Source organism: Poecilia formosa, unplaced genomic scaffold (assembly GCF_000485575.1).
Source record: "Poecilia formosa unplaced genomic scaffold, Poecilia_formosa-5.1.2 Scaffold2, whole genome shotgun sequence".
Lineage (NCBI taxonomy): Eukaryota > Metazoa > Chordata > Actinopteri > Cyprinodontiformes > Poeciliidae > Poecilia > Poecilia formosa.
In genome coordinates this window covers 2,646,748-2,669,468 of record NW_006799941.1, presented here as the reverse complement: position 1 = coordinate 2,669,468, position 22,721 = coordinate 2,646,748, and the positions used below count along the sequence as shown (strand labels likewise).

The 22,721-nt window shown below is 37.4% G+C and overlaps 2 protein-coding genes across 2 annotated transcripts in view; one reads left to right on the top strand and one right to left on the bottom strand.

The window, feature by feature from the left end:
- Window positions 1-2,960: 2,960 nt before the first annotated feature.
- The window catches only part of syn2b (synapsin IIb), a 75,223-nt gene continuing 55,462 nt past the window's right edge, over window positions 2,961-22,721 (bottom strand). Inside the window, exons 6-13 of the mRNA XM_007549457.2 lie at window positions 16,980-17,042; window positions 15,890-16,032; window positions 15,510-15,584; window positions 14,404-14,506; window positions 11,565-11,741; window positions 9,853-9,919; window positions 5,365-6,166; window positions 2,961-5,120 (exon numbers count right to left, since the gene is read on the bottom strand). Coding sequence (XP_007549519.1) covers window positions 4,967-5,120; window positions 5,365-6,166; window positions 9,853-9,919; window positions 11,565-11,741; window positions 14,404-14,506; window positions 15,510-15,584; window positions 15,890-16,032; window positions 16,980-17,042 — 1,584 coding nt within the window. The 3' untranslated portion in view covers window positions 2,961-4,966. The remainder of the gene's footprint in view (window positions 5,121-5,364; window positions 6,167-9,852; window positions 9,920-11,564; window positions 11,742-14,403; window positions 14,507-15,509; window positions 15,585-15,889; window positions 16,033-16,979; window positions 17,043-22,721) is intronic.
- Window positions 17,602-22,721, top strand: part of LOC103136273 (metalloproteinase inhibitor 4) — an 11,629-nt gene continuing 6,509 nt past the window's right edge. The window contains exon 1 of the mRNA XM_007549446.2: window positions 17,602-18,677. Coding sequence (XP_007549508.1) covers window positions 18,539-18,677 — 139 coding nt within the window. The 5' untranslated portion in view covers window positions 17,602-18,538. The remainder of the gene's footprint in view (window positions 18,678-22,721) is intronic.

Genomic DNA, 22,721 nt, shown 5'->3' with positions numbered 1-22,721 from the left:
TCCAGATGATAGCTCTTTACCTGCCTTCTAGATACAGAAAAGTGTAAGGGAAAGAGAACAGCAGCATCTCCTGATTTCGTTGAAGACAAACTTATAGAAGCAGATGAGTCCATGGCCGAGGTGGAAGATAAAACATCTGAGGTTTGACAGGAAAGCTGTGGGTCAAAGGAGGGTGGGATGTCTGGAGCAGAAGAGGAAGATGATGAACTTGTCCCAGAATTGACCATGTTGAAGAATGTGTTAATCTCAGTTGATCTGTCCAGACGTCCATCTATCTGATCCTCATTTTGTGTGAATGTCTTCATCCCTGACCACACATTGTTCCTCTTTAGTTTGCTCTTCAGCTCCTTCTCATAGTTCACTTTGGTGTCTCTAATTTTGACTTTGAGCTGCTTCTATATATTCCTGAAATCTCTGTCTCCCTTCCCTTTAAATCACTGGAGATTCAGGGTTTGTTATAGGGCAGGGGTCACCAACTCCAGTCCTCGAGGGCTACCATCCTGTAACCTTTAGATGCGTCTCTGCTCAAACACACCTGGATCAAATAAACTGCTCGTTTCCAGCCTATTGCAGAGAAGAATGAATGCTGGTGAGGGAATTCAGACATTTTGGAGAAGAGGTGAATCTAAAAGTTGCAGGATGGTAGCCCTTGAGGACTGGAGTTGCTTCTCAAGTTTGACATCTCAAGTTTTTATAGTCAGTCATGCACTCAGTTATGGCATGACTTTATTTCCTCTCCATGTGGCTGGCACAGAACATTCCAGTCCCTGGCCTCAAAACAGCCCTACGATGCTTCATCAGCTTCCAATTTCTTAACAGTTCTCTTACTTCTCTTACAAATTCCCCTCTAAATTAATGGGATTATATTCTGAGAAGAGAAAAATAAGATTATCTGTTTTTCCTAGATGAGCTCTTGTTTTGTAAATGTATGAATCCTCGACATTTGGTGACAAACTGTTGAGACGTTGGATTTGTAGAAGCCCTTTTTTGAAAATCACCTGCAATCACCGTATTAATATATACAATTACTTTTGTGTGATGCTTTGCAATATATTCTAAATGCATTCAGCCTTACTTGGACCTAACATCCAGCAGGTTTGAAAACAAAACTGGTTGCCAAGTTTACTTTTGCTGACCTGCAGAAAGTACCCACGTTCATGTCAGTGCGAGAGTTCACTCAGATCTCCTCATGAACAGGTGACCAAGAATCAAAAATAGTGCATATTTCCTTTGTCTTTACAGCCCACACAGTGCATAGAGAGTGCACATGAGGTGCACATAGTGAGTTACATTTGTGTGTTTTTGACCTCTTGCATTTTTTGCATGCACATTCATCCTATGCATTCATTTCTGCATTGTTCCAAAAGTAACACAAAGGAACTTCTAGTTGCAAGTTTTTGTCAATGTTCACACAGTTTTTTATTTTTTTAAGCAACAGATGAAAGTGCTTTTTCACATGTAAGCAGAGCAACTTAGGTTAACACCTTGAGTTTGTTGGTTGCATACGTGAAAAAAAATCCTCCCCCACATGCTCACATGCTGCACCTTTTAGACTCACTTTGGTCAATGGTAGGTGCAGAAAAGAAAGAATAAACAATCAATACATGAGAAGGTCAATATAAAAAAAAATAAAAACCTAAAAAATAATATTCTGTATTGCACGACTGATTCGTCTTTTGTGTTCATAAAAGTACATCAATGCATGACAGTGACAAGTAGATCTGTTGTTTCCCTTTTTCTCAAATTATTATTATTTTTTTACCCAATTTTTCTACATAATTTTTTACATCTTTGCACTGAGTAATATTAAGATGCTGTACATTGCAAATGCTACAAAGCTCCAAATGTTACAATAATTATTTATCGCCATCTGCTGGTTAACTAAAGTAAAAAAAAAAAAAAAAGGAGCAACAAATGGCTTTTGGTTCAATGCATGTCCCTGCTGGTAGATGTTTTATACACACATTATATATCTATGACATTAGATCAGTTAGTACAGACTGCTCATCTGGTGAACATGCGTCTTTTTGACTCACTGGTTAAAAAAAAATGTAATTCACGTAGATAAATCATTTATAAAAATCTTAATTTATTATTATTATTTTTTTTTTTTTACTTTTCTGCTGTTGCATAACTTATTTGACTCACTGGCAGGACAACTTACATTTTAAGTATATATATAAGCAAGTCCTTAGCCCAAGTATTAACTTTTAAGAAACCAATTTAAAACTCCAGAACAAAGAAAAATGCAGTCGATTTAACTTAATAAATGTTCAGTTTCAAATAAAAAAACTACAACTACAACAAATTGGTTACACAATTTCTTCAAGCTCCGTACGCATAAATTTAAGCTCTTGAATTATCTCTTTTCTCTATATTAGTAAAAAGATGTTCATTGTCTTCATGCAGCTTAATTGAATCCTGAGCTGCTATTACACCATGTCCTATCAAGTCATTTGTCTCTCCCTGCATAAAAATTGGTTTTATGTAGGTCCAATCATAAAGAAACTAAATGCTTTATGTGAACATGTCAAGTCCCGTCAAGCTTATGGGGGATATTAAGTTCTCGTTTTATGTGCCAGTTTATTACAGTGCATTTGCTTCTCAACAGACAAAAGTCAGAGGCATCAACGTGAATCTCAGTGAATCCATGGAATGATAGAATCACATCTTTATTGACTTTTATCTTTACAGAAAAAAAATAACATTAGTCACCAGATCATGCAAAGCGATATTGCATTACAAATAAAAACACAATACAAAACAAACAATAAATATCTATTTATACTGTACCATAAATATGGAGCCTTAAATAAATAAATGTTTTACAAAAAATAAACTTCTTGGGGTGACACAAACAAATACAGTATGCTATAAATTTACTTTCAACAGTACTGGAAAAGGATAAGCAGATTGGTTGAAATGATCTGCATTAAAATGGGTTGTATTTTGATTGTTCCCTTTTTTTTTAACAGTGAAGGTAGGAGATGACCTCCGGGTTGTGTTAAATTCACTCCAACTACACAAATAAGATTAGCTACAAACCCAACACAGAACATCATGCTCCTGACGGCAGTTTAAAAGCAACCTGGAACCAGACCACTGAAAGAACTCTTAAATTAACACATAGACAAATCCTTTATGTTATGATATTATTTATATAACGATGACAACGCTCAACAGTCATGTCGAGGTGTTATTGCACTACTGTCTCAACGTCTTTTCAATGAGAGTAATCGACAAATTACAATACTGCTGATAGATCTACACAGAGGTGAAACAAGAAATCACCAGTCACAGCGACAGACATGAGTAACTGTTTGAAATGCATTCATTTAGTCAGTCAGCTACCTGCTCCCACGCAGTACTGGTTAAACAAAGCCAGTTGGCTCAGAGTAAATGAATACTTTTCAGTTTGTGATTGACCCAGGTCTGCACAGCTAGCGGACATAGCTGCGAATCGAGAACATGTTCACAATAAGGCTACAACATCTAGAAAGAGGAGAGAGGCAACAGAGGGCAAAACTCAACACTGATAGAGCTCCCTTCTGATCCAAACGTTACGTTTCGAGCCACTCTTAGGAGTCATGCACGACTAGTGAACACGGATGAACACGCACACGTACATATATCCAACTCCCACACAAAAAGGATGAACTTCAAGGCCTTTTTTAGGACAAAAACAGGGAAGTCAAGAAGAGCCTGGCAATCAGTGGCCAAGGACCAGAGACAACACAGCTGGAGATACAGAGGAACAAACCTTTTAAAGATGTTGTTCTACGATTCTTTTACGCACAAGGTGACAACATTTACTGTGGGGGAAACCATCAAACGTCAGATTAGGTAAAGTTTCTATAAATCTAGCCACTGAATGAAAGAGTTATGTCACTGGAAAAAACTGCAAAATTGCAGCTGGATATTTGTTTTTTCTTTTACTGGCTTATGTCCCTTTATAGTTATATACGTTTAGATTTATATACTTTGTATAAATACTATATGTACAATCCATCTTATATCTTTCATGTTACTTTCTACAAGTCATTTAATGTTCTATGTGAAAATAAATAGTTTTTGTCTACTGTAATATATTATATTATGTACAGTGCCTTACAAAACACTCATATCCCTTAATCACTCGCTGATTAAATTTATGTACAATTATATAAAAGGCGTGTTTTTACTGTCAAACAGACTCAGAATTAAATGGGTATCAATAATCTGATACATTTAGGTGTATTAGCAAAATTGGTCATAATTTGGCATTACTCCAACCAAACATGTTTCAGGTGTGATCTTTTGCATATTCTGAATATGAATCAACAGGGATTAGTGCTATGCACACATCACTATGGCAGTGTAGCAGTTTGATGTAAACTTGCACATAACTGAGAAATAATAAAAAATTGGTGCACAGACAGACGTTTTTTTTTTTTTTGCAAAAGAAGAGAATATCTGAATTGTGGTGGGGAAGTACAACCTACCACTTTTACTGTAAGCCACCTAAATGAAATCCAATGAACACCTGACTTCAGAGGTCATCCAATTGGTATGTGGAAATATCTGTCAAGACAGCTATAGCTAATGTCTGGCCTTTTCCATGTATTTCAAAATGATGCATTTCTTAGTGTTTGTCTGTCACATCAACATACTGAAGTTTGTGATTTCAATGCAACAGAATGCGAAAAATATCAAGAGATATAAGTATTTTTTTGTCAGGCACTGTATCAATGACGTAACTCCTTCAAGACAGTCTTTGATTAATCTTTGTCTGCAATAGGCCTCACTGTTACCTGCACTGGGGAGATAAGAGAGGAGCTGAACAGGAAACAGGATGTGGGGAATAAAGTACAACTGACACACAAACTTTAATCTCAGACTGGTTCACATTTAATGTCAATCAGGATAGCTGGCCACTGGTTAAAAGGAGGACCAGCATCAACAAGGGGCAAACTGTTGTTTGGTTGTGTTAATCAGAGAAAAGGCTGGCAAAGGACTTTCGAAGGTTGCGAATGGTTTCGGCTTTTGCCTCTTCTTGGCCATCGCCACCGGAGCCTGAGACCCCGCGGAAGAAAGAGGAGTCGCTAAAGGCGTTGAAGGCATTGGTCAGGGACTGGGACTTACTGGAAGGGAGAAGAAAGGAGGGAGGAGGGGAAGGAATTATGGGGTGTTATAGGCGCATTAGAGGGAAAGGGAAAGAGTGGTATGTGAACATTAATGAGGGTGTAATTAGGAAGTGAAAACAGAGATGGTAAATCATAGCCCTTTTACTGGAGAATAACAGGTGATTTGTTAATCTAGATCAATACTGAGTGTGAAGTTCTTGTTCTTGCATTATCCACAGCATATTGACAATGTGTTTCTTACTTCAGTAGTGGATGGGTCTTTTGTTGGGGCTGATCTTCAACAGGCGCCTGGGGATCACCGGATGCTGCGGGTGCTTCAGCTGGAGTCGGCTCGGGGTTTTGGGATGGAGAGGGTGGCTTGGCCTGAGCTTGAGCCTGGACGTTAGAGGAGGGCTGGCTGGATTTAGCAGGGGACTGGACCTGTGCAGGGTGGGTGGCATCAGACGCCAAGGTGGGTTCGGGGGCTTGGGGTTGAGTCAGGGGCTGGGGTTTGGGCAAAGCCTTTGGAGGAGTGGGAGACTGTGGCTTTGGCTGAAGCTGTGGCTTAGAATTCCTGCGCACAGGAGGAATCGGCTTTGCGGGTGGTGTGGGTTTTGGGGGCAGATCTTTAGGTTTCCCAGGTGATGCCGATGGAGAGCCTTGTGGCTGGGGTTTGGGCTGCTCTGTGGTGGCAGCAGAAGGTTGGGGAGAGGCAGGAGGGGAACTTGAAGCTGCTGCTGCTGCTGCTGCTGCTGGGGCTTTTGTTGGTGGGGAACCTGGAGCTTTGGCTGCTTTAGCTGGGGATGATGGTGAAGCTTTGGATGGGACTGAGCTGGAAGCAGAATCTGGGGTTGGCTTTGTTACAGAAGGGGCTCTGATCATTGGGGGAGGCCTCGGCACGGGTGGCTTTGTGACAGAGGCAGCCTTTTGGACCGGGCTCGGTTTCTGAGCCTGAGCTGGTTTCTGAGCACCAGGAGGTTTCTGGACCTGGTCAGGCTTAGGTTCAGAAGGTCTTTTTGCTGATTCTGCTGTTACGTCCACACTCTGTGATTTCAGTGCAGCACCTAAAACAATGAGAAAGTTAGTAGTTTTATTAAAATACAGTCAAAAGTGCACATATGCTCACAGTATGCATGAATGTCAAAGTAATTTGGGCTTTTAATGAAGTTTTAGAACTGTTATTTTTCCTTGATTGAATGACCTAAATGATTTCAGCTTCTATGAATTTTAGAGACAAAAATTGGGTACACAATTAAAATTTTACGATGAATTTTCTCTGATCTCCACTGTGCCAACATTATACATACTGGCTGAAATACTTTTAAATATCTGGTAATAAGTGGTGAAAGTTATTCTATAATAACTTTGATAAGGCGAAGGCTTAATTACTCCTTCATCACGACTCAGCACAGCAGGTAATTTCTCATTTCTTATTTGAAATTTGTCAATAGAGAAACTAAAAGCTTGGTAAATAACAGGACACGTTTAAACAAACAGCCAATTCTGTCCTAAAATAACTGAACCTGAAGCTTGTTGTTGACAACAAAAAGCAACACTTGGGGGTTCAACTTTTTCACAGACATTAAGCACAATTTTAGTGTGTTATTAGAAGTGTATGCATTTATTTGCACCTGGTTCAGTAGTTTTAAACCACTGTGGTTGAAAAATAAATGTAAGAATTGTAAAACTTGTGCACCTTTCTTGGAAATTGAAGATTCCCATTATTTCCTGGAAAAATAACATCTAAATAATCAAAGCACAAAATAACTTGACATTAATGCATGTAGTAAGTGTAAGTATACTTGTGCCTGTATATGTAAATAACTCCTAAATAAAAAAAAATAAAATAAAAATACACAGAGAAAAAGAGATAAAAAGAGTAAATGCCTAAATAAAACAATAAAAAGATTTGCATCAACATTTCAAAACCTCACACCTCTTGTTTCAGCACTGCAGCTCCAAAATCAGGCATATGTAGCACTCACCAAAAACCAAAACACAACATGACATGCTCATTCAAACAATGGCCCCTCAAATATGCAAAAATCCAGAGCAATGCAAATGTAAACAGAGGACTGGACCAGCTGCATCCAGCAGAGGGTGGAAGATCAGCAGTTAATCCAACCATGAGGTAGCACAACTTCTATAGTAAAAATTGTGCAAGTTTTAGTACTGTGCTGAATGAAATAAGCAATTAAAGGAGAGTACAGAGTTCAGAGTGACTCAAGCATTAATAGCAAAGCAACAACACATCAAGAAGTTACACATGCAGAGCAAGGAAGTGACTGGATTGGGATGATTTTTTTTAGTGACAGATAATTTCCTTTCAGATATTCAGGATTGAGATTTGACTTCTAAAATGTGTCCAGAATGTACTAGAAAAAGCTGTGCATTTTCTATCAATGCACTCTTGAAATTATTCTTTTAGATCGATCTTAGTAGAAACCTGAAAAGTCATCCCAGAGAGCCACTGCTGTCCGGCAGCTGAACTGCCTTGAGTCTTACATTTGTTCAATGGTTGCTTGTGATTCACGAAGCATAAAAACCAAGGAAAACATATGTACAAACATAATTGGAAAACAAGATACAATACTAATTTTCTTGGATACCAACCATTAGTTAGACATAATTTTAGTTTCTAAGAAAATAATGCATTACTTTCTAAATTAAATCAGAATGTTTTAGGATAAAAGGATTCAGTTATATAAACTTTTTGGTATTATTATTTTTATTCTTATTTTTTTTATGAACAAAACAAAATCTGTAAAATCTTTTGTTGAAAATATTGAATCAGCAATTGACTGGTTCGGATCCAAGTAAATAAGATAGGATAATGTAGAGGAACATAAAAAGGATTGTATCTAAAACCTATAAACAAAACAAAAAACGACCACCGTGGGGTTTGCAATTGCCAAAAGATGCAATTGATTCCAGAAAATTGTCTACATTAAAATGAATTAAAGAAAATTGAGTAAAATGTACGTATTTTAACCACCAAAAACAGCAATAACAGTCAGATGTTTACCAACACATAAAGCGTCTGCATAATAAGTTATTTGTTTCTATAATAAAATTACATTAATATTCATCCATGGATATGTTTACTACAGTAAAATAGTTTTTACATATAACTTCAACTGGAAACACAATTTAATGCAGGATGTAAATAAATCTACCAGCATTTATTTCACAACTGAATACAAAAGTTACACTCAATTTCCTCTTCTAATTATCATAAGACATAAAAAAATCAGCATTACTAAACTAATGTAGCACCAGATGATGTCAAAACATTCACCACATCCATGCAAAACAAGGAACTGTAATTAATGAGCATGCAAACACACACTCATGGATAAACATAGCAACTCTAGAAAATAATGGATTTAAGTCAGCTGTGAATGCCACTGCTTTTAGTGGCGACATTGAGCATCAGTACATCGATCCTGAGTAAACACCGCTAAGCATGTGTTACAGCACAGCTGCAGAACACAAAAAAGATGATTCCTAAGTGCTCCATGATGCTATTAGCTTGGTAATTTGACGACACAAGTAGAAACGAAAATTGGTGACAGCTTCAAAGGACAGCTGGTGATATTTTCTCCGTTTAGACGTGAACGACTGCACCAAATACTGTCAGGAGCACATGAACACGAAGCAAAAAAACTTCTGTTTCTCTGATAAGACACTTGTGAAAATGCAAAAAAAAAAATCAAACAAACAAACAAACAACAAAAAAAAACTTTTAATATAGTTGTCATACCAGGACAGTAGACGTGAGTTCAGAATTGTGAGGGAATTAGCTATCCAATACTATCCTGCCACCATTTCTAATTCTTTGAATAACCAACCGATTGTATTCAATAAGACTAACCGGACATGACCAGAAAACTGCAACACACTCAGCTGTTAGTAAATTAAGCTTCACTTCTTGGTTGGCGTTTGCTACTTTTCTACACAAATAGGCTGCTTTTAAGACTTTTAGCAGCTGTGTTTGGAACCACATTCCCTTTTCACTATATGCAAGTGATGCTGAAGATTTTTCATGTGGAGATTTCGTTAAGGAATTTTTGGAGGCAAAAAACAAGGCAGTTGTTGAAAAAAACCTAATGAATCTAGTTTAAGGTTCATCAGAGGCCAGTTCGCTGATAGGGCAAACACTGAACTAGTGCTCTGGTCAAATGAAACCAGAATGAAACCAGGAGGAAATTAAAAGAATATACCCTCCCCACAGTAAAATATGGCTGCAGCATCCAACTGGGTGGAGGTTTTTCTTCAGTAGGGAAGAAAAAACATCAACCCAGTTGTCTGCAACTCAAGGCTGGTTTGAGTTGCAGACAGATTTAGATCCACACATTGTCAGGTCATGTGTGACAATGGCCTAATCAAAGCACCCGTGGCAGTATTTTTGTGCCTTAGCGAGTAGCTTCACTGTTTACCTTAATCATTGGCAACATAAAACAAAAGTTACAGGACATGGAGAGATAATAAGTGCAGAAAATGATCAGGATTTACTGAAACTGTCTGTGCAACCAGAGGATACACACGGTGGCGCCCAGGAGTTTGTTATGAACACTGACTCTGTAAATGTTCCCATCTTCCCCCTTGTGGCAGTACTTAGTTTGTCAGTAAATGACTAGCAGGTGTTCAAAATCTCCTGTAGTTAACTGATTTAAGCAGATTTATGTTTTCTAAACCTGCTTCCACCCTACAGCTGCAGTGCTTTGATTGTGGGCAGCGTTCAGACAACCTTGAGGTTGAGGACGTTGGCCTGAGCTCCTGTTCGGGTCTGCCAGGCCTTCCTTAGCAGAAGCAGTCTGATGAAGATAAACAGATGGAAGAAAGAAAGGAAAGACACGGATGAGTCAGCTGTGAACTGCGGAGAGCCAAAAAGAACACCTTATTAATCCAGGCTTTATGTAAGAGTTTCTATGTTATTTTCATTTGCACAGCAGCTACGCTGATGCGCAGTTTTGCTCAAAATATTAATGTGTTTAAAAAAATTGAGCATAGCCTAAAATTCTCATTTAGCTTTATTGCTTAACTTGCAAATGCATTTGGGAACACTGCAATGAAAATATTTATGAAATCTGTTACCAGCCCACAGAAAGTGAGGAAAAAGAAACATGAGCCTGTTGAGAAATTGTCTCCATTTCTCTATGAAAACAAATATCTTATCAAACTAAACATACTTGATGTAGCTGTGCCTTGAATCACTGAACTAATATCTAGTTGCATAACCAATTTTTTCTGAGAACTGTTTTACATGTAGGTTTTTTGGACTTGACCCATTTGTGTCACCTGTGAACAGATATTTCAGTCCACATATTTCCTCATTCCTTGGTTTTGACTGATACAGAATTTTCGATGCAATTTGAAAGGATTTTTATGAGATTAAGGTCCAGGAATTTCGCTGGCCACTCCATAACCTTAATCTTGTTGGTGTGGAACCAAGATGCTGCTGGTCTACTGGTGTGTTTGGGTCGATGTCTTGTTGTATCACCTATTTTTCGACATTTATTCTTTGACTTATAGCAGCAGCCCATGTTCCTTGAATATTGGCAAAAGAGTGTGAATACATGACTGATGATACGCCTGGACCGTATTAAGGGATACATCTCCTTAAAATGGTGGTTGGGTCACCATTCTCCATGGTGTATAATGACTTGAATTCAGTGTTTGGGTGTAGTGGACCAGTCCTCGAGTGCCACTGTTCTGTATCGCTGCTTCAACAGGCCTGATTCAAAATGCTAAGGTTTATAAAGGCCTGATAATTAACCATTGCTTTTATTAAAGGGTCGTAGAGCAGGAACGGGTCAAAACGTTGCAGTGATGTGATGTTTAGTGTCTTTGTCATGTAGTTTTTTTTCAACAATGCTATTTTAGAAAGTTATCTTCCATTGCTGTACTCCGGTATATGTAGACCTTCTTTAAACTGGTGATCATTGTCTGAGAATTTGCCATTTTGGCAGTTTTTCAATCCATTTAAATAGTATTTTCTTGACGTGTTCCTGGTTTTGGTTTAAATTTTAAAGCATTTGAGCTCAATTTAGCTGAGCAGTCGTTCTCCGCCAATCAACTTTGTATTCAAAGTATGCTTTTCTTCTGAACAAAGACTGGAAAGACCCATTTTACAACAAGTTTTGAATTAAACCAGCATTTAAGGCTGCCTTCACCCTTAATCATGAGCCACTTACGTTTCTCAGAATGAATAACTCCTAACTGCTATTATTTGAAACACTCCCCTTAAATTAGGAATTCAATTACTCAAAATCAGCAGGCTGAATGTCATGACTGTGGGTTCTGCTCTTTCTCTAGTTTGCATATCTGCAAAATTATTAACCATGTAGAAATATAAATTCTACTAGTAAACTGTGATTTGTCAGGTTAGTGATTCTGATATCTTGAACAAAACTGTATGTTTTCTGACAGATTAGCCACTCAAGTTAAAGCGCAATTCACCTGCTGGGGCTGCACAGTTGTCGGCTTCTGGCTTTGAGGAGAGCGAGCAGGCGAGCGGGAAGCACTGGATGACCTGGTAGTCAGAGCTTGGTTCATCTTAGCCAGCACCACCTCAGAAATGAGCTGCCGATCCTCTGCCTGGTGATCGCCGATCAGCTGCATAGATGAGCCCACGACCTGGACAGCAGGATACAATGATCATAGGCTGCAGATGTTCTGTGTGACTCCCCAAGATCAAAAAAATACCATATTTTATTTCAAAAATTGCTATTGTAATGTCAGGGCTGTTTCATCTTATTTTCCCAGCCTCCCAGCAAGTTCCTAACAAATCTATTTTTTCAACTCTCGGAGAAAATAACAAACTCTGTATTGGCAATACTTTTTGAAGGTCATTGAGGAAAAACTCCTCAATGACCTTTAATTGAGTTCTCTTTCAAGTTGTCATAGAGGAAATTGGACATACCAAAGCTCCTGTTGGATCTGGTTTCACTATTTTGAAAATGTAAAAAAATAAAAAAATAAAAAAAGCATCAAAGTCCCTGTTAGAAGTAAGACAGGAAAGATTAATGGACCTTAGAGTTGACCCAGCAAACTGGAGTTAAAGCCTTGCTATTGGTGACCTTTATGCAACTCATGTTTGTTCTGGGGGAAGAGTTTGGGGCAGAAGGGGGATGTGAAGAGGATGTGAAGATGAAGGAGAGCTACTCTGGAAACAATAGTTATTTTTCCTCTTGACCTGCCTGACCCATCAAAATAACTTTATCCTTTCAATGAATCACTCCCAAGAAGTCTTTTGAGTTTTTAGCTTTATTATGCAAAAACTCTCTTTCTGCTAAAGCTTTCCTGCTTTAGCAATGTACCATGTTCAATTAGAATTTCATTTAACAACGTCTATGAACACAAATTTTACAAAGCATATTCTCTGTATCACAAGCTACATTTTGGTCAAGCTTTTAGTAGCTAGCAACCATAAAGATGACTCAGCATTTTCCATGGATGGCCAGCCAGAGGTCTCCAAACTGTTATGTGAGTCAATGCTAATTGCAAAACTGCATTTAGGGAGAAGCAGCTTAGTCTGAGCACTTTAGTTAGAGTCCTGCACACTCTGTCTTATCGCTTTCTGAACTGCACATTGAAAACGTAATGGCTGCTAAGTTATAAGTCCCAAAAGGATCTTAATTAAACTTCACATTTGTCCAGCTAATTTCTGATGTTCTGTTGCTCAAAACTGCTAATTCTTAACACACCATTATGTCGCTCTTCCCATCTTGAGGTAGCTTTCAAAAATATTTCTACCCCTTGAATCTTTGCACATTATCTGTTGTTACAACCACATACCCCAAAGTATTTTGACTTAGATTTATGTCACTCATTATGCCAACGATTTGAAATTTATGGAACCACCTTATGCTGCAATTATAGCTGGAAATCTTTTGGGGTATGTCTCTAGGAGATTTGAACATCAAAAGACTGAAAGCTTTACCCACTTTCATTGCAAAATAGCCCAATTCTCAGTTGGATTTACAGTAGGTCTGGTCTTTGACCGGACCATTATGATATGTGGATATGCTTTCATCTGAACCATCACTTCACAGCAGATCGGGTTATATGTTTATATATATTTAAAGCTATGACCTTGGTCATAGTTTTAAGTCTTTTTAGTCTCTACAAAGTTTTCTTCCAGGATTGCCCTGCACTGAGTTATGTTTATATACGTACATCTATCCATAAAATGCAACAAGTTTTTTCTCACTCTGTTAAAAAAAAAAAAAATCTGCCACCATAATATTTAATGGATTTGTGTCTTCAAGGTCATCTGCCTTTTTATTTTTCTAACACACATCAATTTTTGGTTATAGACCAAAACTTTAAATTTTGGCCACATTTGACCTCTCATATTTTTGCTCCATTTAAATACTTTTTACATCTTTCTTTTAGCAATGGTTGTTCTTGTTACAAGAATTATGGAGGGTCCATCTAACACTTTTTCTGTCAATAGATTCTCCTGCCTAAGCTGTGCATCTTAGTATAGCCTCAGGATGCAAACATGAGCCTTTAGAGTCTTCAGCCAAACATACTACAACCATAAGCCAGTGGTTTTTCTTCATCACTGCCTCTTCTTTGTTTTCCAAACTTGTGTTTGCCCAGTAGTTCTCTGTCTGACCCTAAAAGCTCCAGATTGTTGTTCAGTCATACCATCACATCCTCCGGTTTTCTTTGAATGTCTATGTCAAACCCCAAATAACTGCTGCAAAAAAACTTGCACACATTTAATCCCCAATTTCATTTTAGTGCTTCACTATTTTACATTTAGAGCTGACGCCTAGGGTTTGGCAGTTTCGACAGTTTCCACATGGAGATGTTACCACTAAATGGTTTGTTTTAATAAAACAATATTATTAGGAGACCACATTGGTTTATTTAAAAAAAAGTGTGGTTACAGCAAGTCAAAATCAGAGCAATACGCTAAAATGCACAGGACAAAAAAAGCAGGGTGAGTGATACAGACAGAATAGTTTGTTGACAAAGATTGAAGAAACCTGTTTTTAAATAAACGGACGCACAGAATATCTAGCTAGCATTAAATACTGCAAGTTGTGTAAGGTTAGATTGAATTAAGGCATAAATTTTAAGGCCACTGGACGGGCAGAGTAATGTTGGCTTAGCAACTCTTGCAATCAGTACATTAAGCTGTGTTTTGTTACACCATTCTTATGAAAATGTGGTGAAATTTTGCTGCTCAAAAAAAAGGAGGGAGCGGACACAAATTTAATTTGTCACATTAAAGCAATGTCGGCACCTTTATACCTGAAAGCTTATTTGAAAGACTTATTCTCACCTCGGTAATGTAGTCATTGCCATCCTTACCACAGATGGCTTTAACAGCACAGATGTCCAGACCCCCAAAGATCTCTGAGCAGGTGTCGACCCACAATTTATACCTGCCAGAAAATAAAAATGTGTTAATTAATACACCTAGAACCCTCATTCTGTGCCTTTGGAAAGTATTGATGAATGTTTTTTTCACAAGAAGCAGAAATGTGAATGAAGACAGATTTTATGTTCTTTTGGCTGACTAAGAAAAGATTTCATCTTGTGCACCATCTCAATAGAAGTATCGACTTGTTAATCGGTTTAGCTCAATTTGCCAGTGCAACAGTTGCCATTATTGTCATCTTGACAATAAACCTTGAGCAGCCAATCTTTTGCTTTAGACTGATTTTGCTGTCTTGAAGACTGAACACAACCAAACTGTCGTCAAATAAAATCAATACTAACCGAGAGGATATTGATACTGTACTAATTGGGGTAATTAACTTTTTGGAAAGCATCCAGATTTACTAAACAACTGTAGTCCACCTGTAAAAGCCTAGGCACACCAGCCTGCATGTGTTAGATGTTCCCCTGCTTCAGCACACCTGATTTCAGTCAATAGCTGATTAGCAACCATCTGAATCAGGTGTGTTAAAGCAGGGAAATGTTTAAAATCTGCAAAGCAGGGTTGGTAAACACAGACATATAAAGTGTTAAATAAATTGACATAATAATAATTGTTGAATCTTGTAAATTTCATAAGGAATTATAGCATCTTTATAGCAATAAATGCTAAGTTATATGTAAAAGAAAAAAATAATTCAAATACATGTTTCAAAGGGAGTATAAATCCTCAATTCCAGGAGAGCAGCTAAGTATTGGTTTTAGCTGCTATAGCATCACTGCTTAAATGAATATATTCACTGCCAAAAAAAAAAAAAGCACATGAATGCATCATAAATATGAAGTGAATTCCAAACATCTCTGTGTTTTTCCAGGAGTGACCTGGTTTAAAGCTGAATGAATCCCCTGCTTCAGCGCAGTATGACTAACTGTGACGTAACACAACCGGAGCGACGTGTGCAGCACCCAGGCCAGCTGGAGCATCACTAACGCAGAAGCACCGCTCACTTGTCAGTCATGGCTACTTGTTCCAACATGGCAGATCCGGTGTTGCTTTTCCAGTTACCAGAGATGGATGTTCGCCTGAAAACGTAGAGGAAATCGGGTGTTAAATTAGCATCAACATAAGCTTTCAGTTTGGAAATTTCAATTAATTAACATAGAGCTCCAAAATGTTGCAGGAATTTTACAAAAGAAAGCACATTGCTTATTCCTTTTTTTTTTTTTTTTTTTTTCTTTTACATAACATAACTGAACCGCATCCCTTGAACTGAAGGCTTTCAATTGTTCTCTCAGAAGAGATCACAGTGTTCTCTGGATTGTTCTGGACACAGACCTGCAGAGGTCAGACAGAATTGTACAAACACCGAACAAAGCGACAGACTCACATGTAAGCTTTGTAGTCAGCTCCAATTTTTTGGACCCTGATGTCGTACTTGGCATCTACAAATGGCTCTGTAGTGCAGTAGGTCTGAGTGATGGCCACCACACTCGCAATGTCTTGGAAATCACTAACGTTGTCCACCTTTACCTGTAGATAAATGACACGGGATGCAGAAAAGTTTATTTACATGCTAAACCTTGTCATATAAACTCCAAAACCTCCACTCCCTTAAACATGTTTTAAAGATGACATAATCCAGCCAATATAATTCACTTTTTATTGTACACATATGTTTGTGAATGTAATATTCAGTCATGCTTAAATTCAGTTCTCTTTTACAAATCCTACAGAATAGCACTAGACTATAGAGGCCAGATTGATTTAGCTGATTCTAGCTGATCCTATAGGTTATTTCAACCCATAGGAAGTTATTTGTTATCTTATGATTAAAATGATTAAATAAATTTATAGGTTTAATAAAAGTAGAAGTCATCTTTAATAAAGTATGGTAAAGAGCTTGGTCTGTTCATCTGAAATTGCATGTTCAAGAGAATTACTATTTATATTACAAGCACCCTGGTTTAGGCATTGCTGCCGAAGCACTCCTTAGAATAAAGGAAGACAGAAAAGGTAAATACAGTGTTTGTTTCCACTTTTCTCAGTTAATGGAAACATTTTGGAGCTAATCTAAACAGTGACAGAAATTCTGTGTCAGATTAAGCGGCTCATCAGGAAAAAAATGTTTGATAAAGAGCTCTTCCTGTTAGAAAACAGAAAAAAAACATAGTGATGAGTCAATATTAGAGATGACTAAGAGGAAAACAATGCAAGGTTGCCTAGTAGCAGGAAAGACAAGAAAAAAATAAAAATAAAGAGTAAATGTAAGTATTCATGTTTCAGAAATACTGAAAATATGTGGGTTTAGGTGTAGTTTTACATTATTCTAGACAATGTGTCTTTAACTTTCTGTCTGCTCTTTCTTTTTCAGTTTTGACTTAAGTTATTAAAGCATAATTGCGAAAACTCTTGCATGTTGTTTCTTGTATGTCTGCCCGATTCAAAAACAAATAATGCAAGATTCAATATTTCCGTACCTTTCCCATTCCAGAGTGGGCATGTCCGATCTTCACCACTACTGGGAAACTTGGTGTTGTAATCTGTAATACAAAAGATAAAGTAAAGTATGAGTGAAACTGAATCACAGAAAGTGACAAATGCTTCCCCAAACCCCCAAGCAAACAGTGGAAAAATCCAAGGAAAAAGATATGTTTACAGATTGTCTGTAATTTTTTGACTTTAGATCTTTAAAAGGTTCTTCCAGTCAACATCTTTTAGATAAAATCATTTTCCTCTGAAGCCAAGGAGCAAACAGGAAGCTCAAGAAAGGAACGACGAAACAGTGGAGCAAATAAGTATCAAACATCTCAAAACATTTTTCATTAAATATGTTTTTAATGTGGCTATTAAACGGACCGCCAACCAAATGTTGACTGCAATGCAAGTAATCCTACACTCATCCACAATAACCTCCATGTTTGTTTACTGCACAAAACTCCACTGCTGAAGAAAAAGCCATGCAATGAGTTAAAATCAAACCTGTGCAATTCATGTGATCTGTGCAATTCCACTTATTCCACTTAATAAGTGTCCTGTATTAATTACATAAGTAATGTAATTAATACATTACTTATGTATTAATTTCTTTTGAATTACTTGAGTTGTTTCTGATATCTGGTTTATATTTCATGTCACTAAGTCAATTAAAATTGTTTTTCTGAGAAAACAATGGCATTCTTAATATTGTTTTTCCCTTATTACATACTGTACTTGAAACACACTTTTAAATTTTTTTGGGGTATGATGGCATACAAGTGAAACTGAATAGACTCATATTTGCTGTGAATGTTTATTAGTAGTAAACGTAAAACATATTTGTAGACAATAATAGTATTTTTTCCATAAGAAGTTGAACATAAGGATAAAAACTATTCTGAATGAGGATTGTGTTCAAGTTAATGCAACTCATCTCTTGAAGAAAACAAGTATCCTTGGGATTAAAAACAAATATGAAGGATTCCATTCCTTCCGGAATATTTTTTGTTCATAATTTAACCCTTGGTAGAAACCTAGAAGAGATTTGAATGATTTTGACCTTGTAAAAGTGTCCAGAGGAGATGACGAGCTTCAAAAAGAGAGCAAAAGAAGAAGTTACAGGATGCCAGCTTTTTTTCCTGCATTTCAGGAGGCTGTCCCTAAATTGTTGAGCGCATAAGAGGCTCCCTGTGTGCGACCCTCTCAGCATTCAAGGCCAGAGTGTGAGGGGATTGGGCTATTGTGAGCCTCTCTGTGTGTTGTCTACAGAGAGGGGGAGCGCGAAGGAAGAGAAAAGAGAGCAGCAGTAGCTTTCAACTCAAGTTATTTGCTGAGGCTTGAATTCAGAGGTGCACTTTAAACTTATGAAAACATTTCTATCCACAGCTGCGTCCCAGCTCTCCAGAGCTCCTCTTATCTCTTCGACCCCACTGTCTTCTCTGCCGCGCACCCCCTCTGCCGACTGTCGGCCTGACCTGCTTCCCAGGGAACTCGACGGGGCAAGAAGAGGCTGCAGAGCATTCATCAAGTGGTGGAACAGTAAGAGGTAGCCAGAGCCACCATGGCCTTGTCCCAGGAGAGAAGTGCATGTCTGGGGCTGGTGGTGCTCCTTTTGCTTGGTGCGGGCCTGGAGGACGTTGTGGAGGGATGTAGCTGCCACCCGTCACATCCACAGCAGCTCTTCTGCAGCGCTGAGATTGGTGAGTTAATTCATAGTAAACTAAAGATGGTTAAACCTTGCCTTTGCTTGCAATGATGTAGCGAATATACAACATTCAAGATTAAATTAGCAAAATAAAACAGCAATTCTTTTTAAAAGAAGGATTTTTGTTTGTTTTGCTCATTGATCAGCTTTGTCTGATTTGTAACTGGTGAAAAGGCCAAATTCACAGAGAAAACAAAAACAAACGTGGCAATAGATAATCAGCTTAGCTGAAGCATTTAGGCAATCTTTGTCAGATTTTACCTGCAATTAAAATACTACCAGGATGATATACTTATAAGACTGTGTGAAAATAACTGAAAAAAATAAGTGAAAAGAACTACGTGGCTTCAAAAGTGGCATTTTTCCATTTTATTTCTCTGAATCCCATAAAAACAACCCTTAACCTCAATCGTTAAAATAAACAAGCCAACTTTCTATTCATCTGCCTCTCTGCCCAGTCTCACCCCCACTTTTTTGTTCCGCCTTCTCTAAGCTTAAGCCAAAACTAACACTCTGCTTTGAATTTGAGTACTTGGCTCCAGAGTGTGGAAGGCTTGAGTATGTGCTTCTGTCAAAGGTTAAACTCCAACAGGGAGAAAAAAACAAGCAGATAAAGAAGAAAGAAATATCTCTTTCAGTCTTGATTTCTAATTTCTCTGAAATCTCCATCAGGTTTAGAGGGTGAACGTTTTTTTTCTGAATGAATTATATTGAAATGGAAGCTGAGCGTAATTAAACCTGTGTTATTGAGATGTGATGGAAGCATTTGGGAGGATTTGTTTCGTGACAGGATGTTGCACATCAGTTTTGCCCTTCATAACTGAGATGAAGGTCCACCAAGAACAATTATTCTAAATTGAAAGTGACGGTGTTTCCAGGCAGGCTTGCTACTGACAAAGAATCTAAAGAAGCAGAACTGATCCGATCTGCAGCCTTATGGACAAGTTTCATCATCAACGATCCAAAACCCAAAACAACTTGAAGACAATTAGACAGCTTTACAAAATAAGTGTAAAATAATAAATAATACTAATAGTTAAAATCATTTTAAACTATGTATCATTCATCAAAAACTTACTTTGACCTTTCAAATAAAACAGTTAAGCTAGCTAAAATCCCTCTAACAAATAGTCTGGCAAAAGCTATCACAGCAATCTGACGGTAACTATAATACAGCCTATTTATTTTAAATTCATTTTCCCTACAGCAAAATATTCAGTAAGCGTAATCCTTTACAATTAAAATAAATCACAAAGTATCACAAAATTGTAAAAAAATGTCCTACATTTTTTTGCCATCTTTTAAACATCACTTACCTAATTACAAATTTTTCTCAGTTTTGTTCGATATACGAAACTAAACATGACATGTGATTTTAAGGCAGATAAATCACTGTTAAGCAAAAGTATGATTTGTTGTTTTGCAATCACTTCAATAATGGTAATACATTTGAAATGATACTATGAAAAATGCTGCTTGAAGTTCCAGTTGGACATGAAACACTGAACGTTTTTCAAAGTTAAAATTCCTGTTTTTGTTGAGTTTGAGGTGAAGAGGCCATTGGATAAGAGTATAGAGTTAGCTTAGCTTGAAGATAAAACTGGAACAATATAGCACAAAGTAAAGGAGAAAATAAACTAAGTTTTTTCAAGTTGGAAATGCAAACTGATACTGGCTGTTTTGCTTTTGATTCTTGGATGTTATGTGTTATTTTTCAGCCTTGAATTCCCTCTTTTTTTTATTCATCTAGATTCCATCAGAGCAGAGAAACTGTTTCTTCAGTAATTTAAATTTGGACTTTTCATGCTTGTTGGTGATGAACTTTATTAATCTTGCTGCACTCCTCAATTTATGCTGCGCTCATTTTTGTTAGAGCTTGCATCTGTGAATGATGTCACATCAGAGTTGAATTTGTTCAAATTGCAGATCGGGTTGCCACAAATAGTTTGGCAAACAATTTGTTTGCAGTTGGACGTTGCAGCTCTCTCTCTATGTATATCACACATGAGCACCGCTACTATACAACTAATAACACTGCAACTGGGACATGACAGATTCCTTGTACTTTGAATCAATAGTTTGTAATAGATTGAAAATTCTGCTTTTCTATCTACCGATGGCAGTTAGCTGTGCTGCAGTTCTAATGTTAACTTGAACTTCAAAGAAACAAGTAGAAATTTAGTTTCAGGCATTAAGAGCATCTCTGTTTGAGAAAAGAAAATGGTTTTTGTGCTTTAGTTTATTTAAATTGCACCCTTTTGTCATCTGCTTTCATCTGCAAAGATGTTCTCTGGACATAAGCTGTTTTTTTTTGTTTATTTATTTTTCACTTAAATCATTAACATAGCAATCTTTAATAGTCTTTTGTTTAAACCACTTAACAACAACCTCTGAATTGCTTAAGAATGGAAGCGAATTAAACACAAAAATGTGTCGTATTTGCAGACAACATATCAAAAAAGAAACTCATCATCTCATCTCAGTGATGTTTTCCTCATTGTTGTCAAATGTAAAAAGGACAGGTCAGACTACGTTGTAAGAGATAAAAAGATCGGATCTAAAAGTTATAAGGACAATGTCTTCAAAATCTTTGTAAACAATAAAATGTGTTCATTGTGGAAGCAACTGATAATACAAATCCCCAAACTCTCAATCTCTGAATAAACAGTTAGACTCTTTTCAGGTAGGAAACAATAACAAAGTCCTAATACCCCTTGAGTATTTGGGCAAATTTGTTTCACTTCCTGGTGTGTGTGGTCACACCCTCCAGGCTGTTTTTGAAGCAAAGGCCTGTGGTGGCCTTAAGTTGACCTGACAGTGCTGTCGGAGTCGACAAGCTGTGCGAATAAAGCCGTACATCTGAGTAATATCCAAATGTGTGCACAAACCCTGGATGATTCCTTGGTCAATGTTTGTTTGACAGTGTGTGTGTGTGGGTGTGCATGTGTGTTCGCTGGATGGAGGCCAGTCCATGCCAACACAGCCTACTCCATCTCTCTCTTTCTTACCCTCTAACTCACCACCTCATTTCCATGTCTATAGGCACTGTCTGATGGTCTGCATACTAACAATATCAGTATGAAAGCCCACTGACAGTCCAGCTTTGTGAGCATGACAAGGGTGCTGATTCATCTGGGAGGGGGAAGTTACTTACTACATCAGTTCTCATGGTACAAGTTTGCAATATTTCTTTTTAGTGATGTAGGTGTGCAGCAGACGAACAGGCACTCAGACGTTGCAGGTGTGGCTGTTTTTCTAAGTGCACAAAACAGCTGCAGCAGCTTGAGTGAGTATCTAAGATCAGGCAGGTGGATGACGCTTTTATTGAATGACAAACGCTTGGAAAATCTCACTGAGAAGAATCAATTCAGCTGGAAATGACAGATTTGGAATTCAGAAATGCTGCGTGGATGTTTTACAGCAGGAGGAACGAGTAAAATAGACGGCTTCATGAAGAAACAACATCAATATTGAAGAAAAAGCTCAGAGCTTGGATGTAAACAAATACCCCAAAACGCTTTACCCAAATCACAAAACTAAATAGAAGGCAGTAAATGTAAACTTCTGAATTGTGAAAGTAAGAAATAGATGTTAATACATTTCTCTCTTGTTGCTTTAATATATGGTTCAGCGCTCCTGCACTTTGTATTTAAATATGAAGTTTCACCAAGCATGTTTTATCATATGTGTAACCTATTACATTCTGCAAAGCTTTTAGCTGAATGATTAATTACAACAACACAGGTAGTGATACCTGCTGCCACCTTGACTGTTAAGATTACATATTGGGACCAGCATGCAATAAGCAATTGATTCTGATTATTCTCAGCTCAAACAGGAGAAATGATGCCATCACTTATGGTAAAATATTGCACTTTCCACATGCACTTTATTCACAAAGCAGTATATTTAAAGTGGAAAGAAAAAAGTAAAAACTCTTGTTACATAGTTGCATTTTTATATTTAAAACAGCACCCACCAGTATATGAGCAGTATCTGTTTTTTATTATTATATAAATGTTTTTAATAATAATAATAA